Source organism: Coturnix japonica, chromosome 15, assembly GCF_054131305.1.
Source record: "Coturnix japonica strain WE chromosome 15, WE-NBRP24, whole genome shotgun sequence".
Taxonomy (NCBI): domain Eukaryota; kingdom Metazoa; phylum Chordata; class Aves; order Galliformes; family Phasianidae; genus Coturnix; species Coturnix japonica.
In genome coordinates, this window is record NC_140677.1 from 11,602,874 (window position 1) to 11,630,631 (window position 27,758).

The window sequence follows — 27,758 nt, forward strand, 5'->3', positions numbered from 1 at the left end:
AGATAGAGAAAGCTTCTCAACCTTGTAAAAACGCTATGTGTGTTTCCAGTTTTCTGGTGGTTTGGTCCTTAGCAATTCAATGTGAAAGGAGGAACAGACTAGTATCTGGCTAGTATTTGCATCATTCAAGTATTTGTAGAATGTGAATTGAGACAGAAGTCTTCTATTGACTTGACTTTAATATCATTAACTTTAATCATCCTCTGAAGGCATTTCTGAAGGCTGGTTTTTCTAATTGCTTCTTAATGTATAGGAATTTTATTACACTTTTTCTTAAGATGATACTCAACTTTTGCATTTTGCTATTCTTTCCCTTGCTAGGAAAGAATAATAGAACGCTTGAAGGAGCAAAGGGAGCGAGATGACAGAGAAAGACTTGAAGAAATTGAATCTTATAAAAAAGAAAACAAAGACTTGAAGGAGAAAGTTAATGCTTTACAAGCTGAACTGACAGAAAAAGAGGTCAGTCTTCACAATAAAACCTATATTCTTCTATGGTGATGAAAGAAAGTGCATTAGGATTACTCTTGTATCATTTATGCTACTGAAATTCTGCCATTTCAGTGGTCAGTTTCTGAACTGCTATTTTCTTTGGCATTCTTCATAGTCCTCACTTCTGTGTGTAAAATATTGCTTCAGTGCTTGCATAGATGTGTATTGTCTTCTCTACATTTTCCTCTCCATAAGCTTCCAGAAGGCTCAGATATTCCACTGTTGCTCCAGTTTTCACTTGTCAATCAGATCAATAGATTTCAAAATATTTGTACCTCCAGTATATGTCAATTAGCCTGTATTATGGATGTTTCTGTGTTTCACTATATGCCAGCTCCTGTGGTTCTGTCAGTTGTATTTCAAAATACTGTCTTTTGCTGTAAATGCTTATCTTTGTGTCAACGCTTTTTGGGGAAGTGGGGGGGTACAGCATCAAAGTGATTTCTAAGTTGGCAATAAGGTTAGTGTCCTGCTGGTGACTAGGAATTAACTTTTTGCTCTTGGTCATTTTTCAGTCTAGTTTAATCGATCTCAAAGAACATGCATCTTCATTGGCATCAGCAGGGCTGAAAAGAGACTCCAAACTTAAGTCTTTAGAAATAGCCATAGAACAAAAGAAAGAAGAGTGTAGTAAGTTGGAAGCACAGTTGAAAAAGGTAAGTTCCATCTTAAAAACAAACAAAATTCAGCTGTAATCAGGAAAACAAAAACAAAAACACCTAAAGCTACAAAACCTCTCATTTTGGATTGATTAACTAACTTACTCTTCCAGAGTAATTCTAAATCTATCCATACTGTTTGCTGATGCTTACATAAAGTACTTCTAATATTTTTCTTAAGAGACTTTTACCAAAGCCACTAGAAACCTCCAAAATTATGTTGAGTACGTCTGTGAGGGAATTCTGAGAATCTGTGGCAAATTAATGAACAGGGAACAGGATGTTGGAGGAAAAGCAGAAAGACATAGAGAAGTTATCAGGCCAGTAATTTGTATGTGATTGAATTTATACCTTGATTAGAAGTAAATGGAAATGCTTATAGCATAAGAAATAATTAAAGCAGCACTTTTTAATGAAATAAGTCTGCTTCTAAGATGGAAATTCCAGTTAGATTTTGTTTCCGCATTCTTTGGCTTTGTTGATGAATGCTTGTTTGTGATAATTAAAAGCAATAATACAAAGCTTACTGCAGTTATCAGTTCATTATTTCAAACCAGGTAGCAGAAGCATCCAGTTAAAGGAAAACATACAAATGCTGTATTTTATAATGTGGTTTTATTTAAATTTATGCATTAACTTATGTGTTACAATGTTTTTTGCTTAAAGGATTTGCAAGTTTGTTTATGCCATTTCTACCATACGTTGTTTCTTTGTTTATTTTTTATTTTTTTTTCTGTGTCATTTGATAATGTCGGCTCTCAGTGTTCAAATGCCAATGTCAGGATGTGTTTGATGGGCTTAGGCAATATGTTTGCCTTCTGCAATTTGTGAGTAAGTGTGGAGCAAACATTAATTTCTGATGTTTCATTTTCTAGAAAAGTGTTCATTTATTCTACGAATGCTTACGTTATTTGGGTAATATTCTGATTTTTTTGTTTGTTTTTTAACCCAGGTTGCGTAGTACTGCTCTTTAAGCAGGATTTTGGTACAAGATTATTGAAGGGTTTTCATTATCTGTGAAGAAGTTCTAGCAAAGTGTGAAAAAGGATACTAGAATGTAAATCTGAGAATTCTATTCTTTTAATATGTTTTTGAATATCTGCAGTTAGGTGCCCGTGTTATACTGGCTGTGGAGATGAACAGGGAGAATGTGTTCAAAGAAACATACAAAAGCTTTTAGTTAAAAACAACTACTTTATAAGTTGCATAGTTTAAAAGTGCAATTGATACTTGAATTAGAATATGGAAATAATCTGTTTTCATGCAAGTCCTACTTTTAAATTTTCTTTTGTTAGAAAATGTATGTGTTTACATTGTACTTCACTATAAATTATACTTCATTACAATCTAAAGTATCTTACTGGTCTGCAATTAGAAAAACAACAAATGAACAAACAAACAAACAAAACCCTAAAGCATAGATCACTTAAAAATAAAAATACTCTGGAAGAACCTGAGATCCTTAGTCTATCTTTTATGGCTGTAGATCATGTGGTCATGGAAAAATAAGCACTTATAAAAGTCGGATAGAGTCTAGGATGTCTTTCATATAGAAAAGGGAGTATGTTCTTTGTGTATAAATACAAAGGATTATTAAACGAGAGTTGAAAACATAATAGCTTTATTATATCATAAATAAAGCATAAAACCCCTATGGAAATTCACCCAATGTTTGTAGAAGAGCAGGTATTTCCACAATAAAATGTAGTAACAACCTTCTCTGTGGGCATGTTTAGTTGAATAGAAACAGTGACTGTTAATACTAGTAGACTCCAAACAGTAATTTTCAGCTCACATTTTCACCAATAAAATACTTTATGTTCAAACCTGTAAATATCTTGTGTTAAAAGTAATTGGTCCCTAGAATTCACCATGTTTTCACTTTTTAGAAAACTAACCGAAACTAAAACTGGGTTATTCTTGCCTATGTCTGACTTAGAATATGAGGGAGCGTCAGCATACTTTGGAGTAAATTAACCTACATGCCTTGTAATTGTGCTTATTTATGAACATTGAACACTAGGGAAGCTGGGAGCATAGTCTATAGATTCTTTTCAGGTGACGCAAGATTGTTAGTTTGCAAAACTTGACTGCAGCTTCAGATTCCTTTCTCTAGTATGATATAGAGAAGGCACCTTTCAATATGATTTTTTAAAATGATCAGAGTTAAATTTTGATTTATATGTTGTACCAAGTTTTATTAATAAGTGTGAATATAATGTGCTTAACTCTTAACTGCTAGAATTTACATTTTTCCATGAGTGCTGATGGTAATAATTGCTATGCCCAAAAGAAGGGCATAGTTGTTCCTACTTGTGTAAGGGACAAGTATGAACACAATCTGATTTTGTTTGTTTCTCTCTCTTTTTTTATCCCTCCTTTTCCTTATCCTCTTTTTTTTTTTTTTTTTTTTTTTTTTTTAGTAATAAATTTGCTTTTTTAATTGAATCTCATCAAATACAAATAATTTTTATTTTTTACTCAACTGAATTGTTTGCTTTTCAGTAAGAAAGCAGTATTAATTTTCAAGAGTAGATGTGTTTGAAGTAATAAATAAGGTGTTCATAATGAGTAATTATTCAAATGACCATGCAATATTTTGGTGCACAAAATAGTGTTTAAAGCATTAGCAATGTGTATTAAACAATTTGTGACAAAGATGAAGGACTGAAATTCAGGAAATTTAAAAAAAATCGTAATATAAAAAACAGAGGAATATACAATACTTTCTGTGCCAAAATTCCACAGATGACTTCTTGACTTACGTTGTGTTGCTATTAGTGAAAGAGCAGCAGGAATTAACTTACTAGGTAGCTAAGTATTTTATATGTCTGTGTGTCCATATATATATATAATGTGTACATGTGTATATATATATATATTTACATATAATCTTATTATCCACTTCAGAATTTCCTCCTTTCGTTTGTCATTATCTTAAATTTAGTTGCTTACTGACATATTTGCAGTTGCTAAAGGACTTTTTGCCAAGCCCTACTGTTGAAAAGTCATTCTGCATAGAAAATTCAGTATTGTTAAATTAAGTTAAATAAAGAAAAGTAATAAATATAATGATAAAATTTAATTAATCATTTATTATTACTATCTTTGAAGCTTTGGTGATAAATTGAAGCCACAGCCAAAAGCACTTCTCATGATTCATTGCTTGAGAGCAGCACTTAATGTATCATCAAAAGTGAACACCTTTCTTTATTTCATGGGTTATTTAACCTGAGAAAGGGAAAGTAACACAAACCTTAAATTTCTTACTCCAGCTATTCTTTTTTAGGAGCCAAAGTCAACATTTATGGTTCCCCAGTGCCTCTCACTTTCACCAAGGAATGTTTAGAATCTTAAATTTCTACTTTTCTATTACAAGGTCTTCTGTGCAAATGCACTGGTTTTGTTGAGCTAATGCTATTTTCCTGGATCTTTCCTTCTTTTCCTGTCTGTGCTTCACTCCCTTCCAACTTTGCAATGTAGCAAGCTGAACAGTTGTTCAATCAGATGTACAATCCTGTAAGTTCTTTTTAAGATGTCCTCTGTAACATACAAAGCATGAGGATCCATTACCTTACTGTGTTGTGCTCTTCCTCTGTGAAGCCTTGCAGAATACTTATGATGGTCACTATGCTATATCTGCTATATCTAAATAAATGAGCTTTGTGGACTTCAAGGCCATTTAAAAATATGTAATATATTAAAAAATGCATATGATATTTCTTAAAAACCCAAACATCCTAGCCTTTAGGTCCTCAACTTCTGTATTAGAGAAGCATGCAGATAACTGTTTTATTTGGTTTTCTTTGCTTTTTACTTTCTCCTTCTGGAGTACTTTATTGGATCCTTCAAACTTAAGCCATTTCTAATTTATCAGGTTCACCTTAATGACTGAGTTGATTAGGCAAACAGTAATGTCTAGGAAGTAACATTATTTTTAAAATATTATGGCTGAAATAGTTTTTACTACAGTTCTACTCTTGTAAGACTGTGCATTCGGTGTATGCAATTAAGAATATAGATATGTATTTAACCCAAGAAATTGCTGAAATATATGATGATGAACACAAGAAGCAGTGCTTGACAAGCAAAATAATATTACTTTGGCTTGCTTAGCATTATTATTCTTGCAAAAGCCTGATTTAGTTGCTCAGTATCTGTTCTTTTGACTTCATGGTATTCCTTTTTTCTGTTTGATAAAGAGCAGTAACAAAATATTTTCTTTGTAGAGAGCACATTCTCTTTTTTGTTTGTGACTATTAATGTGAGCATCACAGGACAGAAATAATGATGTAACTGGTTTGCAGTAGCAATTTACAAGAAAATTACAAGAAATTACAAGTAGTAACCCTATTTGGAATGATCATTTATTTGGGGTGGTATACATATGAGAACTTTATTTTTTAGCTTCTTAAGTGATGTGATAATATGCATTAGGAAAGATATTGCATTCACTGAAGTTGGTAGGAATATTGCTGTTAATTTTGGGGGACTGGGATCCCAGCTTTGGATTCCGCTGTGGCTAAATTTTGTAAGGTATAACCATGCAATAGATATGCCATGGCTTATGTATAGAGGAGTCCCACAAAATAGGCCATATTTACTCTTGCAATTATCATCTGTGTTTTGAATCCAGTCATTAATCGACTGTAAGTAGTATAACACCTTATATTATCTCCTCTACCACCCAGCACACTGCCATGATGTTCAAACCTTTTCCCTTTGGGAGACAGAACCCTTCTTTTATGTATCATGGTTAACTTTTTTCGTATTTATGTTCCTGTTCAAATCACTAGCACTCTTGTGCATGTCTTTTCTGACTGAAGTCTACTTTGTGTTATTCTCTTGATTTGCAAGTACTTTCCAGTTGTTATTTCAGTATTTGTTACTCCTCTGTATGGAAATTTTGTTACTTCCTAGTCTATTTGTGTGTGAGATTCCAAAGTCAGCCAGTTTTCTTTTCTTTCTTTTGTCCTGCTTCTCCTTTTCCTTTAGAATTAGAGGACAAATTTAGGATATCCTTGAAGCTGGTTTCCCTCAATAACCTTTCCTTGTGTCTCTCCTAAATTCTTATTTACATGTAGTAGCCTAACAGTGTAAGTAATAATGATCCATTTCTCCCTTACAAGCACCCAGAATTTCCAAATAAAGTTGTGACTTCACTGAAGTCAATGGTAACATTTTCTTTGAAATAAAAGCCCAAGATTTCATCTCCCCCCCACCCCTTTTTTTTTAAAATGGCATTTGTGCCAGTTCCTGAAATTCACTTTTATTACTGCAATTCATTATGATTCTTATTTTAACAGAATGCTTCCTTGCTGTTTCTGTTTTAATGCTCGATTGCTTAAATATGTCAGAGAAATATCAGTCAGTCGATCTCTATTAATTCATGCAGTAATAACACTGCTTGCTAAGTTGGTGAAGACGCAGAAAAGGTGCAAATCCTGCTTACTGTATGCTGTATTCACCAGTGTGAACAGGCCGTGGAAAAAATTTTGGTGAATGTTCTTTCGTGGCTTTTTTGAAAAATCGATTATAATAAAATACATAATTGTTTTTGTCCTGTAGTGAAAATAAGATGACGTACATTGTCTAGGGTCCTGATGAACTTTCCTCTCAGAAGTAGAGACTTATTTTTCCATATGCTTCATGAGAACAATATCAGATCAAAATTTTAAGTACATGTAGAATCTGCTTTAAACGAGTCCTGAAGTTGAATATAAAAATGGCCAAATTTTAAGCAGAGTAAAAAAAAAAAAAAAAAAAAAAAAAAAGTTGAAAACAATGATAGTAATTAATTTTAGTTAATTACTGAAAGAAAGAAAATTTGAAGGATCTGACAAAGTAATTTCTTGCACGTAAATGGTTTCATTTAATTTTTTATTTAATACTTGGTTTCTGTGTATGCCTGTGTCTGACTATTTAAAATGAAATGCAATATCTATCCATCCATTTCTGTTACGCAGAATAATGCATGTGTGGTTGTACCATAAAATTTTAACATGCCAAGTAATTCATGTTACATGTTTGTGACAAACTGTTATGGTGTTTCTGTAGGAAATTTGCTGCTTACATACAGAACTGTTTCTTTACTTTACAAATATTTGATAACTGTAATAATTAGTGAAGTTGTTAGTGATAACTTATTTTTATCAATTTGATAAAAATAATATACAACACAGTCACAATGCTGACAAACAAAACACCTTAAACTAAGCGTGCTAATTTGAAACTCAGGATTGCACTTCCTATGCTTAACCTGGATGCCAGCAGCATGATTGTTTGCAGACACAGATAAAGAGATCAACTACTTTGCTGCTGAAAGTTACTCATGATACCAATTACTCTTACTCATAAACACAACGGTAAGAGGTGGACATTTAGAGGGTGCTTTAAGCACCAGTGAAAGCAAAACAATTGAAAATATTTCTGCAACTTAATATTTATTTCCTTAGCACATTATTATGCAAGAGTTAACAGGTCAATATAATAGGTATCTTTACCAGGTTTCATTTTAGCTCTGAGCTATGCAGTTGGCAATTTGTTCATTACATTTTGGAGCTGTTGTATGACAGGAATGCTGTGTCACAGTTGAACATTTGACACTTTTGCATTGGTGACATTATCATGTTTTTGCCTAATTATATACTTTCATCATTAAAAGTCCTGTGGGGCAATGAAAATTTATTTAAAATAAAAAAGTGAAAAGAGAGGCATTTCTATTTATTCTATATTGTCTCTTGGAGCAAAGATTGGCTGGAGGCACATGAGGGAAAAGGTTGGGCTGCTGCTGTCTGTTCCTGTATGCTAAAGTGAAGAAAGGAAAAGCTAGAGGCAGAAAGGTGGATGTTCTGCGTGTTTATGAAATGATGGACCTGAGGCCATCAATGATAATGAGAAAGAGAATGATACATTGAAACACTGAACGAAACAAAAAGAGTAAGCATAAAATAAGCCAAAGTTCATTATTAAAGCAGGAGTATATATGAAGGTAGAAAAGAAGCTGTGGCACTCACCTGAACAGTAAAATTGAAATACTGTATGGATGTTACCTTGAAATGATCTCTGTATTAAGAAACTCCTGAATCTTCACAGAATTCAGGGCTGGAGAGTGTATTGTTATACCAAACAGAACATTTGAAGGGCAAGGCCAGTAAGGAGTCTTGTGTTTTTCTGTTGACATATTTTGTTAACTAATTCTGAATAAGAATCTTACAGTGAGATTAAAATGTAAAATCTTTCTCTTATTATCCTCATGCTTAAATGATATGTTACATGCAAAACTCCTAAGCTTTTTCCCACTATTTTCATTTTTTTTTGTTATACTAAAGCCAGACCTGTTCTTTATTTATACAGAAAACTCTAGCCATTGCAAAGAATACGAACCTTTTAATAACTGTAGTTTATATTAATTCTTTCTAAAACATGCATGTTTAATTTTGACCTGCATTTCTTCCCTTGCTTGCTTGCATTGTCTATTGTCTGAAATTAAGAAGATAATTACATCCACATCTTCTCTGAGTAACAAGAAAGTTGGAGGTCCTTCTGTTTTAAATGTCCTGCATTTCTGTAAAATTCTTTTATATTCCAAAAATGTTATCTGAATTTTCTATGTTTAGTGTGCACTGCATTAAACTACTTGTTTTTTCCTTGCCTGCTCTTTCAAGATGCCAATTAGGAATAATGGGAAGCAAGGGGTAGGCTAAGCATTGCAGTGCATTGTTGTTTTTCCATCTGTCTGTGATTATTCCAGTCAAGAGTTTAAAGCACTTGATGCCTGATCATGCTCCCATTGAAATTTAATTGTGTTTTTGCCATTAGATTTGATGGGAGTAAGATCAGACTCTGCAGTGTTGTTGTTGTATTCATTTCGTTTGTTCTTGTCTGTGAAACTGCCACCCATCCATGCATGTGTTTGCCAGGTTTGTGCCATTTTCACCAATAAGCTTGTTCTTCTGATGTTTCAGGTTAAGTATTAATGATGGGGAAAGAAAAAAAAAGGAGTATTGGGTAAAATGTCAGATAAAAGGAACCTTATAGTTTATCGATTTGTCTTTTGTAGACAGCACCACATAGAATAAATTTCTTCCTTTTAGATTCTTAGTATTGAGTTGTATTTGAAACATCTGGTGACACAGATTACAATATATACATATATTTCTGTACATACGCATGGACAAAATGTATGTGTATGGAGAAAGAGATCATATTTGACTTAAGTGAACTTAAGACTTAAAGTGATTTAAATAATTTACAAATTTTTTTTTTTTTTTTTTTTTTTTTAAAAGTAAAAAAGCCAACCCTCAAAGTATGGTCATGTTGTTACATAAAAACACACAAACATCCTGTTTAACAAATAACCTCCCCTTTCTGAATGAAGTTTTGTTAAGATAGAATTTAAAACTAATTTTAGACTGCAAGGAGCATTGAATTCCTTTTTATAAAGCTTATGTAGAAAATTATTATCTGACAGAGACACCCATAATCCTTTTTAATGAAAATCTGAATTCCAAGACTGAAAATGAAAACTCTTTCAGCGACTGAAATTATTGTCATCCTTTTTTTTTTTTTTTTTTTTTTTTTTCCTCCTTTTTTAAAATATTGACTCTGAAGGCTCATGAGGCCGAAGAGGAGGCGCGCATGAATCCAGAATTTGCGGACAGAATGAAACAGCTTGATAAGGAAGCATCATACTATAGAGAAGAATGTGGCAAAGCTCAGGCTGAGGTTGACAGACTTCTAGAAATTCTCAAGGAAGTAGAGAATGAGAAGAATGACAAAGATAAGAAAATTGCTGAGTTAGAAAGGTAATTCTCGTATTGTTTGTCTACCATTGAATGACATTTTTATTTACTTGGTCTCCCCTACAGATGAGAGAACTTGATGGTAGAATGTGTGATGTTTTTTTTTTAGTTTGTTTTTTTTTTAATAACAGAATTTTGTGATATCTTGTAAAACTGTATCAGAAATGAAAAAGATTTTGATAATTGAGAATCTCATCTGTCTGCTGACTTTAATTTAAAGTTGTCACTATTTTGTAGTCTCCATGAAAGGAGCTTATAATTTAAATTTATAGTAACAGTCCTCCTGGAAAACCATGTTTGTGGAACAGCCTTTTCTTTCTAGTAATGGGTAAATCAAGGCTGTCTGCACAAATGTTTCTTCAGTCTCAAAAGAACTGCTAGCTCTAAGTGGTACTGAAAAGCATTGGTAAGTATTTCTACTCCTGGCTGTCCATTTTTCTCAGTGTCTCTCTGGCTGTATTTTCCTCTTCAGATGAACATTTTCTGTTGTTGACCAGGCAGTTTTTTTTTCGTATTTCTGGGACAGTTATATGGTCTTTCGTTAGTTGTGGCAGGAGAGTTCAGAGCTTAATTTGTCTTGTGCATTTGGAATTAAATAATTGTTGGAAGATTCTCACAAAGAATAACTGGCAAGTTATTTGATTGACAAGAAATTTCTGTATCTCTGATTTCTTGTTCCCTTTCTGTACTCTTAGACACTGTTAGGTGAATGAAAGAAGGATTCACATATTTTCAAACATTTTAGCTACTGTTGCCTAGTGATCAAGAAGGAAGAACAGGACTTCTTGATGCAAATAGGGGATTTAAGGATTCTCACGGTTATTAGTGCTGTTCCAGCCAGGACATAGCACAGCTCTGTCCTGTTAGAGAGAATTACCATGAAACATGGAAAGCTCTGTTGGAAATATTGTTTACCTTGGGGAAGGATAGCAGCCAGCTTGGAAAGGAAGCTACATAGAATATCTCTTACTGATGATGACTTATCAGCCTTCACAGTTCTGTTGCCAAAACTCATCTTTCTCTACAGGATTTGGCAAAGATTTGTTTTAATAATAATAAAAAATAATGGAATATAACTATTAATCAATTTGTCATGAGAATTGAGGCCGCAAATTTAAAGTGAATATTTGTGCTTGAAATGTAGCTGATTGTTTACATGAGGATGGCTGTAGTTAGCACTTACCTTTCCAACCATATCAGGAGGGGGTTAGGACACTCCAGTATTTGCATGGATTTTAATGTGTAAAGTAGATAGTGGAGAAAGCTATTAAAGAGGAAAGTCACTTGTATACCATGAACAAGTTATGCCTAATGTCTCCAATAACCTAAACACCATATTAGAAAAATATAACACAATGAACCTATGTGGGCATGAAATTGCTGCTTATTTTACCCACCACTGCATGTACTGTAGGGGCAATTACAGACCTAGACTTCTAATAGAGTGAGACCAAGTTGGAGCAAGCTGGTGGAGATGGATAGTGTATTCTTTACAGGAGCAGTAACTGATATCCACATTGGGCTCTAAAACATTCTGAATTATTATGTGACACTAGATGCAATAGTAGGTATGCTTTACTTTAGTTCAAAAGAATAATCTTATGAGATTTATTAAGTAGTGATCACGTATGTGCTGAATGGTTAAATATTAAAGTGTCAGTTGAGATTAAATAATAAACATAATGAAGCAATGAAAATTATGGTCTAATTTTTTTATTTTTTTAGTAAATATTAAGTATTTTATGTTAAAAAAAAACAAATAAATAAAACATGGCAATTCATGCTTTTTATCTGAATTAAATTTAGAATTATCCACTGATTAAAAAGAAAAAGGGGACTACTATTACTGTGGTTTTGGTAGCATACCATCTCATATGGTCTGAGAATCCTGCGATGGGTTCTGTAAATATCTAATATCTTTCTCTTCTATCTCTCTCTCTCTCTCTGTCTTTCTCATTCTGCAAGTTTCAAGTTTTGCGTTATAGGTCAGGGTCAACACTGAACTAGTTTTTTACAGAGTAATTCGGTACCACTGAGTTATCACACACTTTCTGAAGAGGTTATGCTGCATCTGGAATATGATGAAGAAGTTAATCTTTGCTACGAAACTTTAAGTGCTCCTCTAATGCTTTCAATAAGATATCTCTGATATGACCAGATCAAGAAGGAAGAATATTGTTACATTTTACATTTACCTCTCTCTAAGACTTCTTTCTGAAGTTCTAGTAACTAGAAATCACCTTCTCATTTAATTTAAATTACAGAACAGCTTCCAAGATTAATTCTAAATTCTTGGAGTATATATTATTGTAAAACAGAGAATTATGACCATAGAATTATTTGTTGGTGACTACAACATCTGAATTTAAATATTTATTGCTAATTTCCAGTGTGTATAAGCACAAAGTGGTTGATTGGTACAGAAAGCCCAGCAAACTGCCAGCACTACAGAGGTGTAACAGGGAAGTATTTTTAGGCAGTGGGCATATAACTACTTCTAGTAATCAGATTCACCTGAGTTTCTCTTCAGTTTAAGTTCTGTTCTCTCCCTCTTCCTCAGTTTTGATAAATACTGGCCAAAGATCTAACTCTCTTTATAACTGTGCCACCTGTTGGCATCCCTAGAAAGGGAACTTTGATGCTAAATTCCCATTCTAGGGGGCTAGGTGGAGTGTAAATTACTGTAACATTTTATGAAGTGCTACTATTTTTTCTGCTCGTAATGACTACATGCTTGGCTCATTATTGAAGGGAAGATGTGGAGCCAAAGCTCAGTTTACTCCCTTTATAGGAATAAGGTATTGTGAAATTGACTGCCACTTGAACAGAAGCATATTTTAAAAATGTTCACTCCTTCTTGTCCTGCTGTTTTTTAATTCAAATAACTGTGTTTCAAGTTTTGTTTTTTTTTTTTTTTTTTTTTTCCCTTACTCTTTCTTCTCTGTTTTTGTTCTTGGAAACAACCTATCTTCAACATTTCTCCTAATTTCATATGTAAGACTTGTCTAGTATTCTGTAAGAAAATTAATGTTCTTCTGTACCATATTTGTTGATTGATAGCTTGCTGGGATCTATGTTCACTCCTATGCCATCATCTTTAGATTTCAACATAAATGCAACATATATTCTTGATATTTATAAACATAAACTCCTAAGAGAAATGTAACCTAGAGTACTTCAAATGATAACTTTACAATATTTGATGTATCCACTCATAAATTCATTAGTGTTATGGACTGTTATATAAATTCAGTTATTCTGAGAAATAGAAACATTACTGGAATGAAAACAAGATCATGAATTACTTTTAAAAAGAAAAGTTGAACATATATTAGAGTGTCAAATACTCAAAGGCAGAAATATCTCCTTCAATATGTGGGGAATTAAATGTATAATGCTATTTGTCAAGTGGACATTATTACTACTACTGAAGAAGATTTTATCCTTATGGTAATTCACTTGGTTTTAACATGATTTTCTTCCTCAGAAGCTATCACAGTTCTGAGTTGCATCACTTAAGATTCATGATTCATGCCGTTCCTCATACATACAAGCTTTGTTGGTCTGCTTCCCCAACTACTATATATATACATATATAGTATATATACTATATATATACAAACACATTTTGTGTTTGTGTAACTTACAGTTACTGCATAGAACTAACTGCTCCTTCAATAATCACTTTCTTGATATCTTCTACTACATCTGTCATGATTTATCCGTTTATAATAAGACTTTATAATGTGACTAGATTAAAAAAAAAAAGCAGTATATCACAGTCTTTCCCCCCCCCCCGCCCCCCCCTACCCCCCATAGTGTAAATAAAACTGAGCAAGATAGTGATTAACTTATATGTTAATGCAAAGGGCCTAGCCAAAAGGAGATAACTGCAGCTGAGAAGAAACTGTCAAGATGGAATGTGTGTATTGTTTAATGCTTTTATTAACAGTGGTAGAATGAAAGGTATTATTGTTTATGAAATGTACTGGGGAGTTTAAATAAGGAAATGAATTTAAGTGATATATAATAGTATAATGTGCGTGACTGAAGTTAGGACCAGTAAAATTGCTCACTGTAAAATAAGGTTAATTCTTGATACAGTTTAGGAAGAGAAAGATTGAATGAATTTGCTTCTGGCAGTGTTGTCATGAGCTATCTAAATAATGAAACAGACATCTAAACAATGAGGTGCAAATCCTGGTATGTCAGAGTAAATGTTTGCAATAATGATAGGAAAGTATTAATGTCATCGAGCACTAGCAAGACCCCATATGGAATACTGCTGAATACCTTCCATCAGTCACATTCCAGAAGGTTGAATTCAAACTGGAAACAGGTGCACTTGAGGGCTCACAGGATAGTTAGGAGAATGGAGTGCTCATGTCACAGGAGGAGTCTAAACTCAAGCATTGATTAGTTTCTATAGCAAAACAAAGGCTCAGTAAGGATGTGTGTTCTCTACAAATACATGAAGTGGTAAAAGCTGCGGTGAAATAGGAAAGATTTAAGTAAAAGAAGAATAAAATTCATTAAAAATAAAGTATCCATTAATAGGTTGAATTGAAAAATAGAAGGGAAAAACATCTTCTAATTCTCAGAGAAAAGAAGGCTCTGAAACAGCTTTCTAAATGAATCAAAGGGAATGAAAAACCGAAGTGGTTTTAAGGTGTAACTTGACATGCTTATGAATCAGATTATTATATGAGGCCTGCAACTGCACACATGATTTCAGTCCTCTGATCCAGTATGTTTACAGTAGTCTCATGCTCTTAGAAGAGTAGCATGCTGTTGGCAACCTGTGTGCATGCCATATCTGTGTTAACTTTACCTTATTTAACATTCTGCAGATATCTATGCAAAGTAGATATCTATGCATATGTGCTACTTATATTAAATGTAATTTCTTAGGGGATGAGAACAATAACTGAGTGCTCTCAGAATGCAAGAAATGCAGGTCTCTCCTCTGGCCTGCACTGTGCCCTTTGGATTAAGTCAGAAGGATTGGGAGAAAAGAAAACAATGCTGTATGGGCACATGGATGAAAAACAACTGAAGAGGCTGCCTTTGGTCATGAAACCTGATGCTGTAAACAACATTCCAGGCTGTTCTTTGGACTCTATTTTAAAAGAGCATCACATGGATGGTAAATTCTGAGTAGGAAAGTAATGTATGAGGAAGAAAAGAACTAGATTAATAATTGATTTCTCAAACAGGATCATATTTATACATCCCTTGCTTAAAGTTGCTTTGAATGCTCTTACCGGAAAGGTCAGACTGCCTATCAAACAGCAACACTCAGTGCAGGAGCAATGACAATGCCTGGGCAGCCATTGTCTCAGAACATGTTTTAGGTACCGCACTTTGAGACCTCAATAAGATCTTTGAACAAGCTGTCAGATTGTTTTGCTGTTATGCCTTTTATGAGTAGATGTGATGAATGTAGGTCAAACTCCTCTTGGCTCAAAAAAGGCTTCCTGATATGTGACGAAACATTTGTGTGTCAGCAAACATTACCAATGAACAGCTAATTTGTTTCCTACATGATGGTGTGTGTATACATTAGGGTGGTTATAAATATGGATGGTGTTCCACAGTCCACAAATGACAAGGTGCCATTTGCTTTAAAATATCTGTTGTGCTGAGTATACAGCAAGCATATGCTATACAGAAAATTTATTTTACCTCTTGCTTTCCTTTTCCTTTCCTTTTTTCCTCTGTTTTTGTTTAAATAAAATCTGCTAATATAACATCTTCTTGTTATATTTTTAAAGAACTAATGTGTTCCTTCCTGTATTCTCTTCTGCTGTCTCTCCCTATCTGTTTTTCTCCAAACTGCTGCTTTCATCCCTACTCCAACCAGCTTGACTTCCAGGTCAGTATTTTCTGCTCTCCTATGTAATTGCTCCCTCCACAACCAAGGTTTTCATCTATGCTCAATTTATTTGATCATTTTGATTCCACATTAGTAACTTCTGTTTGAATTTTATTTCTTTTTGTTTTTCATGCTTTGCACTATTATGAAGTTTTTGGTCATTCCATATCTAGATCAGAAACTTCACAGTAAATAAATGCTTTTGTCAAAAGCTTTTAAGAAAAATGCATTTATTAACAACATATCAAATTCGTATGTTGTGTAAAGAGTTTTTTCTTCTTCTACTTTTATTATTTTTATTTGGGCTTTCAACATTAGGAGTAACTTTTTGATAGACAAACCAACTCAAGGAATAATTAATTGAGTAGTAACAGTACTATGTAGAGATTTATGCTCACAATTAGAGGCATATTTTACTGTCACCACTTAAGCTATTAAACTATTATTGCAAACATCATCTGAGAGTTTGGAGTGGTTCAGCTGCTGATACTGAAACATTTAGCTATTTGTTCTGGCCAGGCTCTGGATGTGTACACAAGGAATGTGTGTATATGTGTACATTTTGTATGCTGTTTTTATATGTCTCATGTTCTCGACAGATACAATCTTTATTTTCTTCAGTGTTTTATATCAGTTTCATTAGCATTTTTGAGGAATGTTTAAAGAATTGGTAATATTCTCAAGCACTGAACAGGTCATCTTCTCCTGCGGGGTCTTTCTGTTGAGTTCAGTCTTGTCTGCTTTACTGATTCTTTTTTCCTACGTTATGCAGAGTTCCGTCACAATACAGTGCACGTCTGAAATGTTGCTTACAATTTAAGCAGTACTGAAAGAGCTGTCATGAGATCTGAGATCTGCTCTATTAAAAATGATTTTTTTTTAAATATCAAAATGTGTTTATATTTGATTTTCAATTTTAAAGAAGATGAATGTTGTTTGAGGGATTTCTGTGATTAATTAGTTCTACCAGACAGGATTGCTGGTTCTGTAGAGGCAACCATTACCCTCCACTGATATCTTTTGAGGCAAAATTCACTCCTTAAGAGAGAAAGAAGCCTGATTTTCAATCCTTTTTGAGGTAGAATGTGTGTACGTTTTCACACATTCTGGAAATGTGTATTCTGCAAAGACTTTCCAGGCAGATTTCAGGTACCAAATTTTTTCATTTGGAGATATAATCCACGCTGTAGCTCTTTTATAACTTGAGCTAACAATATTGCTGGCAAAGAAGATAAAATACGGTGATGTCAAATACTTACGTATTTTAATGTAAAAATCTACTTATGCTATAAGAAAAACTCAACACAAAAATCAGTCAAGTAGCTTTTGTATTTGATTTAGTTTACAGCAAGTTATGTACTTGTCACACTTTTTTGCCTGTAGATAAGCAGGAGATGGTATTATGCTGGATATTTTCCCACCAGCCTCTAATGTTGACCTTCCTGATCATTCTGTGGAAGGCTAACGCACCATGAGATGTGCAAGGCAAGGTTTAGCAGAGCTTTAAATTTAACTTACAAGCCTTCCTCAGTTTTGTCAAATGTCATTTTGATGGTTCCAAGGGCAGAGCGATATGTTGTTCACAGATAATTTCCCTGGAGAAATGAGATAGTGTACTAATGAAAACTGAGAGAATCTGTGATATACAGTACTCTTCTGAGAGACTGGTTATTCTAAGTGAGAAACATAGTTGTTATTTTGGAAGCTGGGAGGTTGATGTCATGTCTTTTTGTTTTAGCCTGTTTGCTTCATATACAAAATCAGCATATTCATACTGTTTGCATTTTAATATTAAAGTGTGTTGAAAGATTAAAATTTGATAAGAGCTATTTATTTATTTGATTGTGTTCTTTAATTTTTGTATGTTTGCAATTCCTTTTATTTAAGAAATAGTAAAGTAGAACTTTTAAATAATTGGAATTCCCTCTTTCAAAAGAACAGAGTAAATAGTCATACACTATGAAATAAGATTAGTTAATAGAGTTGAAGAAAGTTAATAGAGATGAAGAATGAAGAGATAAAAATGAGTCACAGTGACTGGGCAACTCAATGTTGCTCATTTCTATCCTGCTCCCTTCTGAACCACCTCAGTTCTTTACTGTGCCCTTCCAGTATGCATAAAGGAACGCAGAGGTCAGCATAATTTCTGGGACAAAATTAAATGGATTATTTAAATGTGGAAGGATATTTTTAAATTATCAGTAATGTTCTTTATTTCTTAATTTGGCGTATCAGTACTTCTTGGAAGTAAATATTAATAGGTGTGCAGCGTAAAGTGGATATGAGCAGAAAAGAGCTCTACATCACTGAAGGAGAAAGAGCCATTTTGGATTGCGTTGGGCCTGACAGTAGGGTTCCTTGTTGGACAAGAAATAAGATCAGTAACTGTTACTTTATTACCAATTTCTAGACAGAGCATTCTTACAATTCTCTACTTAACACTGGTTTTGGCAAGGAGGAAGATCCACAGCAAGTATTTATGTACTTCTTGAATAAAGCAGCCAGGCACCCATGCCTTTGGGAGCTCAGTGGCTGACTGAGTGCAATGCTATAAGGATTCCCTGTGTGGAATGGAGGGATGTGATGTATGTGAAGAATCACTGTGAGATAATACAACTTACCCTCAAAAAGCTGTGACTGAAAAGAGACAGGGGTGCTAAATTTAGGAATAGGGCTTTTAATGGAGCCTCCTCTTCTAGTCACATTGTTTGCTTCCATTATGCAGGAGCAATGTTAATGAACAATATGTTTATGACTGGATAGAAATGCTCTGAATGGAATTACTACAAGAGGAAGTTAGTTAGTCAAAACAAGTAATCATATTGTGGAATTCAGAAGACTTAACTGCAAAAACACGGAAAGATCGTATGATAATGTCCAAATGGACCCTGAGACCTGCTAGGTTGAGTGAGGAGTTGCAGTGGAAAGATTTGATTTACAAGGAAATTGCAGCAGAGGAGGTTTGATCCTGATTGCTGTCAAGCTGAACATACTGTGGAGGGTTTGCATTAAATAAATAAACATTGCCTGATGAGGCAGTGGGAAGACTGCAACTCCTCAGTCAGACATCAGGCAGCAGATTATTTTCAGTTACTTGTTACATCTATAACCGGTGATATCAATTAATAAAATAGCTGAGCAAGCAATTACCATTTAAATTAGATCAAATATCCTTCTTATCTAGTATCCTGTCATCAAGTTTTTTTTTATTTTTATTTTTAAAGAACATAAGAAGCAACTGCAGATATCCTTGATATACAAGAGATGTGTGGCAGATGAGTTTTCTGGTACAGATTTCGCACATGTTCATTTCAAGTGTCATGCACTAAGAATGTGCTGAGAGAGACAGTAGTGCAATGCATCGCATTGAAGTTTCAGCGGTTGGAGTTGAAACAAAGTGATGCGAACTATAGTTCAGAAACAGGATTTCAGCAGTTCTTTTTCATTCATACATTGTTCTAGTATGAATATTTCTAACACCTCTCCAGGGCTTTGGAGGAAACTTTCTAAAACAGTGATTTTGGAATATTTTCCAAATACGTCCGATTGGACGTTAGGTAAACCTTCCCTCCCATGTTTTTGCCTTTGAGATGAGAAAGGTTTCAGTGACTTCTGTGACACTTGCTTTACTTCTAGCAGGCAGAGTTGGTTCTGCTGTGGCTGCCATATGTTCTCATGGTACTTTTGAAGGCAAAATAGTTGTTAAACTGAAGCACTGCCATAATAATCTCTGTGTTAGACATCTTAAGACAGCACACATTCATTTGGAATAATGAAACTTTAAGAAGAGGCCTATCGATTTGTTGTGGGCTGCAGATTTGCTCCTTTGAAACTAAAATAGCATGTCATACACTGGTAAATGGAGCTAAGAATGTAATGAAACATTATATATACTAAAATTCATTTACATTGCTAACTGGCAACTCTGGGCATTACAGAATTTTTGCATTCAGTTTGAAAATTAATGATGTAGGAACCAAATCATTTGGAGAGTTTTAAGTTGTTGTTTGCTTTGGGTGATTTTTTTAACCCAATGTTTTTGCTGGTCATCTTGATTTTGCTCCTTTATATGAGCGCAGAAAGTGCATGGAGGGTGCTTCTCAGTTCTCTTGGAGGTGGGGGTATGAACAGCGACATGGGATTTGCAATAATCTCAGACTGAGGTGAATGACAGAAAGAAGACTAAATGTTCTTCTTCAGTAAGAGAAGACAAAATTAACATTTGATTACCTTGTCTCTAAGGTGTGTAGCTGATCAGTGATCCTTGTCTCTTATGCATTAGTGTTTTCTTAGTAATATCAAAACTTCATCCTCTCTTGAATATGTTTTCTTATCTTGATGCTACCTGTTTTCCACAGACAAATCCATCTTTGGGGTACAACTGAATAAGCAGAGCCATTGCATACTTGTGGTAGGAATGTGTCTGTCAGAAAACCTCTTGATGCCTCTTGTGATCTTTACAGTCTGCTAGACTAGATTTTTTTTTCTTTTTTTTCTTATCTTTTTCCTTTTCCTTTTTTTTTTTTTTTTTTCTCTTCAGGTTTATAGATCAGTAGTAATAAATAGATTCCAGGAAAATACCAGAAACAGTACTTAACAGTGCTCATTACCTTAGTAGGAGTTCTGTCTTTCAGTTGAGTTGAATATGAGTTTTAACAAATTTTCTTGAAACAAATTCTCATCCTATTGTTTTGGTCTTTACTTAGTAATCAAATTGGAATCTATGTCTTTTCAATTTTTAAGATAGTAAGAACTGAGCTCTTGGAAATATTTCTGCTGAGCCTTACTGGGGTGATGTACAAGTAGTTCAGAACAGTCATTCACCTGGTCAGGATTTACAGCAACAGTTTGTCTGTGTGATGAGCTACTGAGTCCCAGAGTGCCTTGTAAAGTGATAATCTACAGTTTATCATATGTGAATCATTTGTGAATATGTAGCAAGTGTGTAGGAGAAAGGATAAATATGAGCTGTTAGGAAGGAAAATAGCATTTGCAAGCATTGGTGCTAAGATATTTTCTAATGAACACCTAGGTGAAAATCACTATTTAAGATTTGTTTTCTGTATTAAATTTTAAACTATATTTTTCAGACTTTCATGCTTGGTATAAATTACTTGCCTTTGCTAAAGTGTTATATTTCATAATTTTTTTTTGCTAAACTTCTATTTCTGTTGAAAACATTCTATTATTTCCTTGCCAAATTTATTGTATTCTGTTTTTTTTCCTTTTCCTTCCATTAAGATTATAAAGAAGAAAAGCACTGTTAATATAATTTTCTATATGTGTATTATGCTAGTTAATTGAATATTTTGTTGTGAAACTAAGACTGAGGTGCACATATTCCTGGCATGCTGGAGAATTTTTTGGTTGACTTTCAGACAACTGGTCCCATTGTAATGCTGTTTAACATTATGACAGTTATTACAGAGACAGGTTGCTTCAGAAAATATTATAGACTTTGCTCTTAGGGGCATTTCATATGTCTGCATTTTTTGGATGCTTTAGGAAAAAAAGTCTTGATGAAATAGAGTAAAGGCTATGCTGAGCATGTAACACTTGGTTTTGGCTGACATTACCTACTTTTTTGGCCAAGGTACCCAGGTGGTTAATTAAAGCTGGGAATTTAATGAAATAACATGACTTTCTATAGTCAAGAGAGATGAAAGCATTTGACTGTAGACGACAGTTATGCACTACTGTGAAATGAAGTCTGAAAGATACTTGCATACAGGCAAAAAACTAAATGTTAATATTTGTTTTAAGAAGCTGGAATAAAGTAATTAAATAAACTGTAGACTGATCCGTGAGATCATTTTGTATCTTTTCCCGCAAGAACCAGACAAAAAAAAAAAAAAGAAAAAGATTGAAGTCTTCACTTTTCTACTAGGATTTTTGTTGCCAAGGCTCTCAGATTTAGTTGCCGTTTATTCATATATGTATTTACTCACAATTTTGCTTGTCAATTTATCATGTTTCTATTAAGAACCAAGGTAAATTTCTTTTCGTAGAGTTAGGGTTAGGGTTAAAAAAAAAACACTACAAAAAACAACAAAAAAAGAAAGACAATGTGACTGTCCTAAGGATGCATTTCTCTGCATCCATTTGCCATGAAGTAAAACATCTGTGTTGGGATGACATAGACATCTATTTATGCTGATTATCCTTTTGTGTCATAGAATCATAGAATGGCTTAGGTTGGAAGAGACCTCAGGGATCATTAAGCTTCAACCCACCTGCTGTAGGCAGGGCCCACCAACTTCCACATTTAGTACTAGACCAGGCATCCCAGCATCTATCCAACCTGGTCTTGAACACCTCCAGGGACATCCTCAGCCTCTCTGGGCATTTTGTTCCAGCACCTCACCACCTTCTTGGTAAAGGACTTCCTCCTGATTATCCAACCTAAATCTTCCCTCCTTCAACTTAAATCATTTCTCCTTGTCCTGCCATTATCTACCCTTGTAAAGAGTTGGCTCCCCTCCTGTTTATAAGCTCCATTTAGGTATTGAAGGATGCAATGAGGTCACCCCTCAGCTGCTTCAGCCTGTATTTGTAGGGAAGGTATTTCAGCCCTCTGATCATCTTTGTAGCCCTCCTCTGGACCCTCTCCAATGCCTCTCTGTATTTTCTTGTGTCGGGGGCCCCAGATGTGGACACAGTGCTCCAGCTGGGGCCTCACGAAGGCAGAGTAAATCTACTCTATTTAGATTATTTATTATAATCTGTAGTAGTTGTGTATATCCTAATAGATGTATACAAAGACTATAACACTATCTTTCAAATGGAGGAATTCATACTTTAAAAAACAGTTGTCTGTGAGCTTGTTGTAGATTCTTTAATTTTACCTGTTTTTATTAATCCATGTCATTCATTCTGTTGTGATCTGATTTCCATGCATACTTTATGAGTGGTTCCAGGAGGCTGAACTAAGTTTATAGCCCATTTTTTGGATACTTTTAAGATAAAATAAAAACATTTCAAGTATATTTAATATAGTAGTGCTGTACTGTATTCAGAAAAGATCAGTATTTTTCTTTGCCCAGGTTTGTGCTGAAACTTTCAAAAAATTGAATGATTTGGTAAATGAAGAGAGCACTTGTGGCCTTATATTCACTGAATGTTTTATTAAGCTGTATGATTCTGTTCCATATTTTGTTAATTTCTGTGTTAATAATGATGAGTCTGTTAAAACATCACATTCCATTCTGGAGCTCTCAGAGAAAAGCTGCATTTCTATGTCCTCTGTTGGAAATTGTCTGCTAGGAAATCAAATTCCATAGAGTATTTTCACACGTGTGTTTCAGTTACTTATGTCACATTGTGTAGCTTAAGATGCCATAAGTAAACAAGTAATAAAAACTACATTTTTGTATTTAAGTGGGGTGAAATTAGATCAATCTAGCCTCCTGTATGTAAAGGTATTGAGGCCATATTCCAGGTTTTCTGGAATTTCCTTGGCAGAAAAAAAAATTGAATTTTTAGATTATTTCTCCGCAAATTGCAGCCTGTATTGAGGTCATGTAATAATCACTTAATTTCACAGATGTTTCACAAAGATAAATTTGGTATCAGCATCCCTGTTCATAAAACATTATGACAATTCCCATGGCAGTTCTTGATTGAAATTTATTGAACTGTTTAAGGCAGCAAATATTTTTGGTATTTATATCCATTTTACCCGCTTCCTTCCCCCCGCCCCCCCCCCTCCCCCCCCCCAAGGAACCTGGAGATACTTTTTTTAGTAATAGAAGTAAATCGCCTTTTCTGTAGCATAATACATCAACAACATTTATATGTGAAATGTCTTCTAAGGATCTTTGGTACCATGGCAGTATTTACTAATTGGAGATTCATTGTGAACTTTTAAGTTTAAATAATTAATGAAAGAATCTGTGTTAAGACAAAGAAACCAGTGATAGAAGTAAAGATAAAATGGCCTGGTTTCTTTACTGTAATTAAAGCAATGGAAGAAATATGTCCCCTAACTTCATTTTTCATTGGAAGTTCTAACGTGGAAGCAACAGAAATGTTTTCAATGGTCCTCTGGGCATTGAATAATATTCTCTTAATTTGCCAAAATAGGATTAGTGAGTAGATCTTATTAGGAATTTGCACATGACCTTATTTTTACATAGATAAAAGAGAGCAAATTCCTCAAAGTCAAGGAGAGTTGAGAAAATAATCTAAGAATCAAAGCAGGTAGAATGTATTACTGCAAGAATATTTCTTCCAGTTCTGCCAGGCAGCATTAGCTTGTTTTCTTTCTTAACAAGATACGTGCCACATATTACAATCAGACAAGCTTTTTGTAGTTTAATGAATAAGACCTAGAGAAAAATATAAGTAAACTTTTAAGCAAATTAACAAAATACCTTTTTTCTTCAGAACGGTTTTAACAGAAAATATAGAATGGTGTTGAAGATTGTTTCATTTTCATGCTAACTTATTTATAAACTTACTTCTTCATCTTTTGTTATGTTATTAAAGTTCAAATTACTAAAAACGACTAAAAAAAAATTGCTTTTTAATCTTCCTCTGCTGCAACAGTTTTTCCAAAAACATGTATGTGTGTTTGTGTGCAAATGATCAAAAAGGAACAAAGTAGGCAACAATCATTGCTTTTCCATTATATAATCTGATGACATCAAAGCTGGTTCACTTTCATTGTGTCAGACTGAAAACAAGGTAAAGTTTAATTGTTTAAATCTGACACTAGGAATACATCCATAAGTTGATGAATTAATGCCCTTTGGCATAGTCATAAATTGGTTTATAGTGAAAAAATGTCATTGCAGTCATTAATAGTAATGTATGTGTACGTGCAATTCTTAGACACATGAAGGACCAAAACAAGAAGGTTGCCAATCTGAAGCACAATCAGCAACTGGAGAAAAAAAAGAATGCACAGCTGTTGGAAGAAGTTCGTAGACGAGAGGACAATATGACAGACAACTCTCAACATTTACAAGTAAGTTTTTAATCTACTCAATACAATTTCTCTTTAATTATGTTCTAGAATCTTGAAATATAGTTTCCATATCTTCATATCTAATGATTCTTTCTGCAAAGAGCTGGTGGTTTTCTTCTCTCCTACCAAGAGGATAAACTAATGACTGGATCTACCCATTAAATATTTAGTGTTTGGGGTGAGGAAAAAAGAGAATAGAACTTGAAACCTTCTCCTCATCAAGATTATATTTTTCTTAGTTTATAAGCAAGAAAGCAATTCATTCTAGCTTGTTTTGAGGAAAGAAAAAAATAGAAGGATAATTATGCTTTCTGTATTTTACAAACTGTAATATGTTGGCTGGTTATGTTACTGTGTGGTTATGAGTCTTCAGGATGTTTGTATATAAAATAGCAGCATGCTCTGAATTTTATTTATTTTTATAGGGTGAACATTTACATACCCAGGTGATTAAGTCTGCAAAATACAGATTTGTTTTCCCAAGATCATTGAACTGTATAACAAATTCTACCATGTTTTGCTGTATGGAGATTCAAAGCAAGAACATTTGAGACCCATGATCTCCTTCCTGTTCTCAGTTACTGGATGTAACTCTTCACATTAAATTCAAATATCTGAAATTCTGTATCAGCAGGGCTATTATGGTCTAGTTGTATACTCAGATCATTTAATAAGTGTGACTTGATCTTACTAACTATGCAGGTGGAGAGGGGTAAAATGGTAAGTTTAGACCACCAGGTAGGGAAGCGGTGAACTGAGAATCTTCACTTGAGCATATAAGATAGGAGTAATCTTAACTTAAACATAGAAAAGCCCTGGAAATAGATGTGGATGTCTTCACTGGCAAATTCTTTGTTATTACAGCATCATAAGCAACTTTTTTTTTCTTTTTACTTTAAAAAATTTTTTTTTTATTTTTATTTTTTCAATCTCCTTTTTCCAAGGTATACATTGAAACGTGTTCTAGGAGAATTTCTATGGTTTGTAAGTTTTAGAATTTAGGTATTCAAACTGAACAATAAATAGCTGATGTGGTTAAATGATACATTACTTACTAGGGAATTTGTATTAAAGACCACAAAACGAGTTTGATGCTTGACTCAAAAACTGCTGTGATCTGACAATAGAAACATAAGAAATACTGAGTTCTGTCAAAAACAGCAATGTCTCTGTACCATTTGTTTATAGGTAAGTCTAATATGCAGTGCAATATATCATTTTTGGCTTGATCTGGTTAATATAATGGGTTTCTGGAAAATTTCTAATAGATGGAATTTGACCCCCACATCCTTCATGCAGTACTGTATTTCTCGTGTGTTCCTGTATGCAAAACTGGGGGACTTAACACTACACCTCTCTTCAGGCTTGTGTTGGTGAAACTGTAGTGTCAGAATCAAGTTCAGGAAATAATGCGTTATTTATGCATTGGTTTAATGTTTTCATACTTTGTAGTCCTAGTCTTACATACTGCTGCATTACAATGCATGTGATATAATGATTAAACCTTGTGAACTTATTTGGGCTGATAATATATATCAAAAATTAAATTTCAGTGCTGAGCATATATATACTTGTAATTAATGTGGATCATCAATGCAAATAGCTTAGAGTTTTATTTTTTCATTAATATTTTGAAAGTCTGTCAGAGCAGTGTGATCACTAGAGAATAAAAGTCCTACGGTTTTTGATGTAACTGCTAAACTTGGAGTTTTCAAGCCATGAAATGGGAAGGAGTCTACCAAATAGAAGCAGCATGGCTGAACAGACTGAATTTAGAAAGAAAAAGCCCGTGTGGTATAAAGCTCCCCTGTGCCATTTCCTTTCTTTTGCCCATTAATAACAGTTTATAAAAGGCAGATACATAAGGACTCTCATTACTCTGTTGCTATGCCTTAAAATGTTGTTTTAATGTTGTGTACTTTAGCTTATTACTTTCAGTAATGTAAGTATAGATGCGTTGTGATCCATTCTATGTTTTCTGAGCTGCTGTAAAAGTGAGGAGGGGAGGACTCCAGCTGCTACTGCCTATCAGTAGGTGCATTGCATTCCCCAGCTCATCCTCCAGTAGCTGTAAGAAGGAATGGGGGAACTGAGCTCAAGTCAATTAGCCTTGGTATACAAAGGAATTTTTCATAAGAGATGTTTAAAATAACTCCAACAAAATGAATAACAGACCTCTGTTATGTTGCTTAAGGAGTATCTCTTGAAATACCTAAAAAGTATTTCTTAAAATATAGGTTTGTGCTTTTAAAATAACTGACCAAATATACTATTGGATTTCATTATGATTTTGATTGGTGTATAGAGCTTGTCATTTTAGGGCAATTTTGAAGTGAGCCTTTTGTATCTGGTCACAATAAAACTAGCTGAAGTATTTGGCATAAGATAAAGGTTTACTCCTGTAACAGGTAGAAACAAGTGTCTCAAATAATTTCATAGTGATTTGAACATACACAGAACTCAAATCACGATGTAAGAGTTGACTAAATAAATAACCTGGCAGAATGGAGTACTTGATATTAAATCTCTGTTTATAAATAATATATAGAGTTAAACAAAATAGTGATCTACAAATTTAAGTGAGGTAAGATTTGTGAGGAGACGCATTGTATGAGATGTATTATATTCATTGAAAAATAGATTAGTTTCTGGGAGTAGCATCTATCTACTAATAAAAAATAAAATTAGCTGATATTTTAATAAATACTGAATTTAGCAAACTATAGGTATCTGGCCACATTTTATTCTAACTGCTTCTAGTACCTTCTAGCAGTGCTTATTGGTACATATAACACACAGTGCTCATGTCTACAGTTTAGTTATTACATCTGTGAAAGATGTATTGAGCCGTTAGAGTTAAGTATACTCTAAATTTCTCTAGCCTGTTCTAATGCTTGTATTCCCTCTTGGCTAAGTGTGATAAGCTCAGCTGACCATTGAAGAGCGATTAAGTTTGTCAA

General features: G+C 33.9%; 1 protein-coding gene across 26 annotated transcripts in view; it reads left to right on the forward strand.

Annotated features, from left to right (window-relative positions):
• The window catches only part of ERC2 (ELKS/RAB6-interacting/CAST family member 2), a 360,031-nt gene that overhangs the window by 119,991 nt on the left and 212,282 nt on the right, over positions 1 to 27,758 (forward strand). For 9 of the 26 annotated variants that reach the window (XM_085516439.1, XM_085516434.1, XM_085516441.1 and 6 more), the window contains 4 exons: positions 322 to 462; positions 1,008 to 1,148; positions 9,765 to 9,958; positions 24,663 to 24,798. In XM_085516439.1, coding sequence (XP_085372565.1) covers positions 322 to 462; positions 1,008 to 1,148; positions 9,765 to 9,958; positions 24,663 to 24,798 — 612 coding nt within the window. Of the gene's footprint in view, positions 1 to 321; positions 463 to 1,007; positions 1,149 to 4,634; positions 4,671 to 8,818; positions 8,849 to 9,764; positions 9,959 to 24,662; positions 24,799 to 27,758 lie in introns of all 26 variants that reach the window. The other 17 variants (XM_085516429.1, XM_085516432.1, XM_085516423.1 and 14 more) reach the window with 4 other exon arrangements.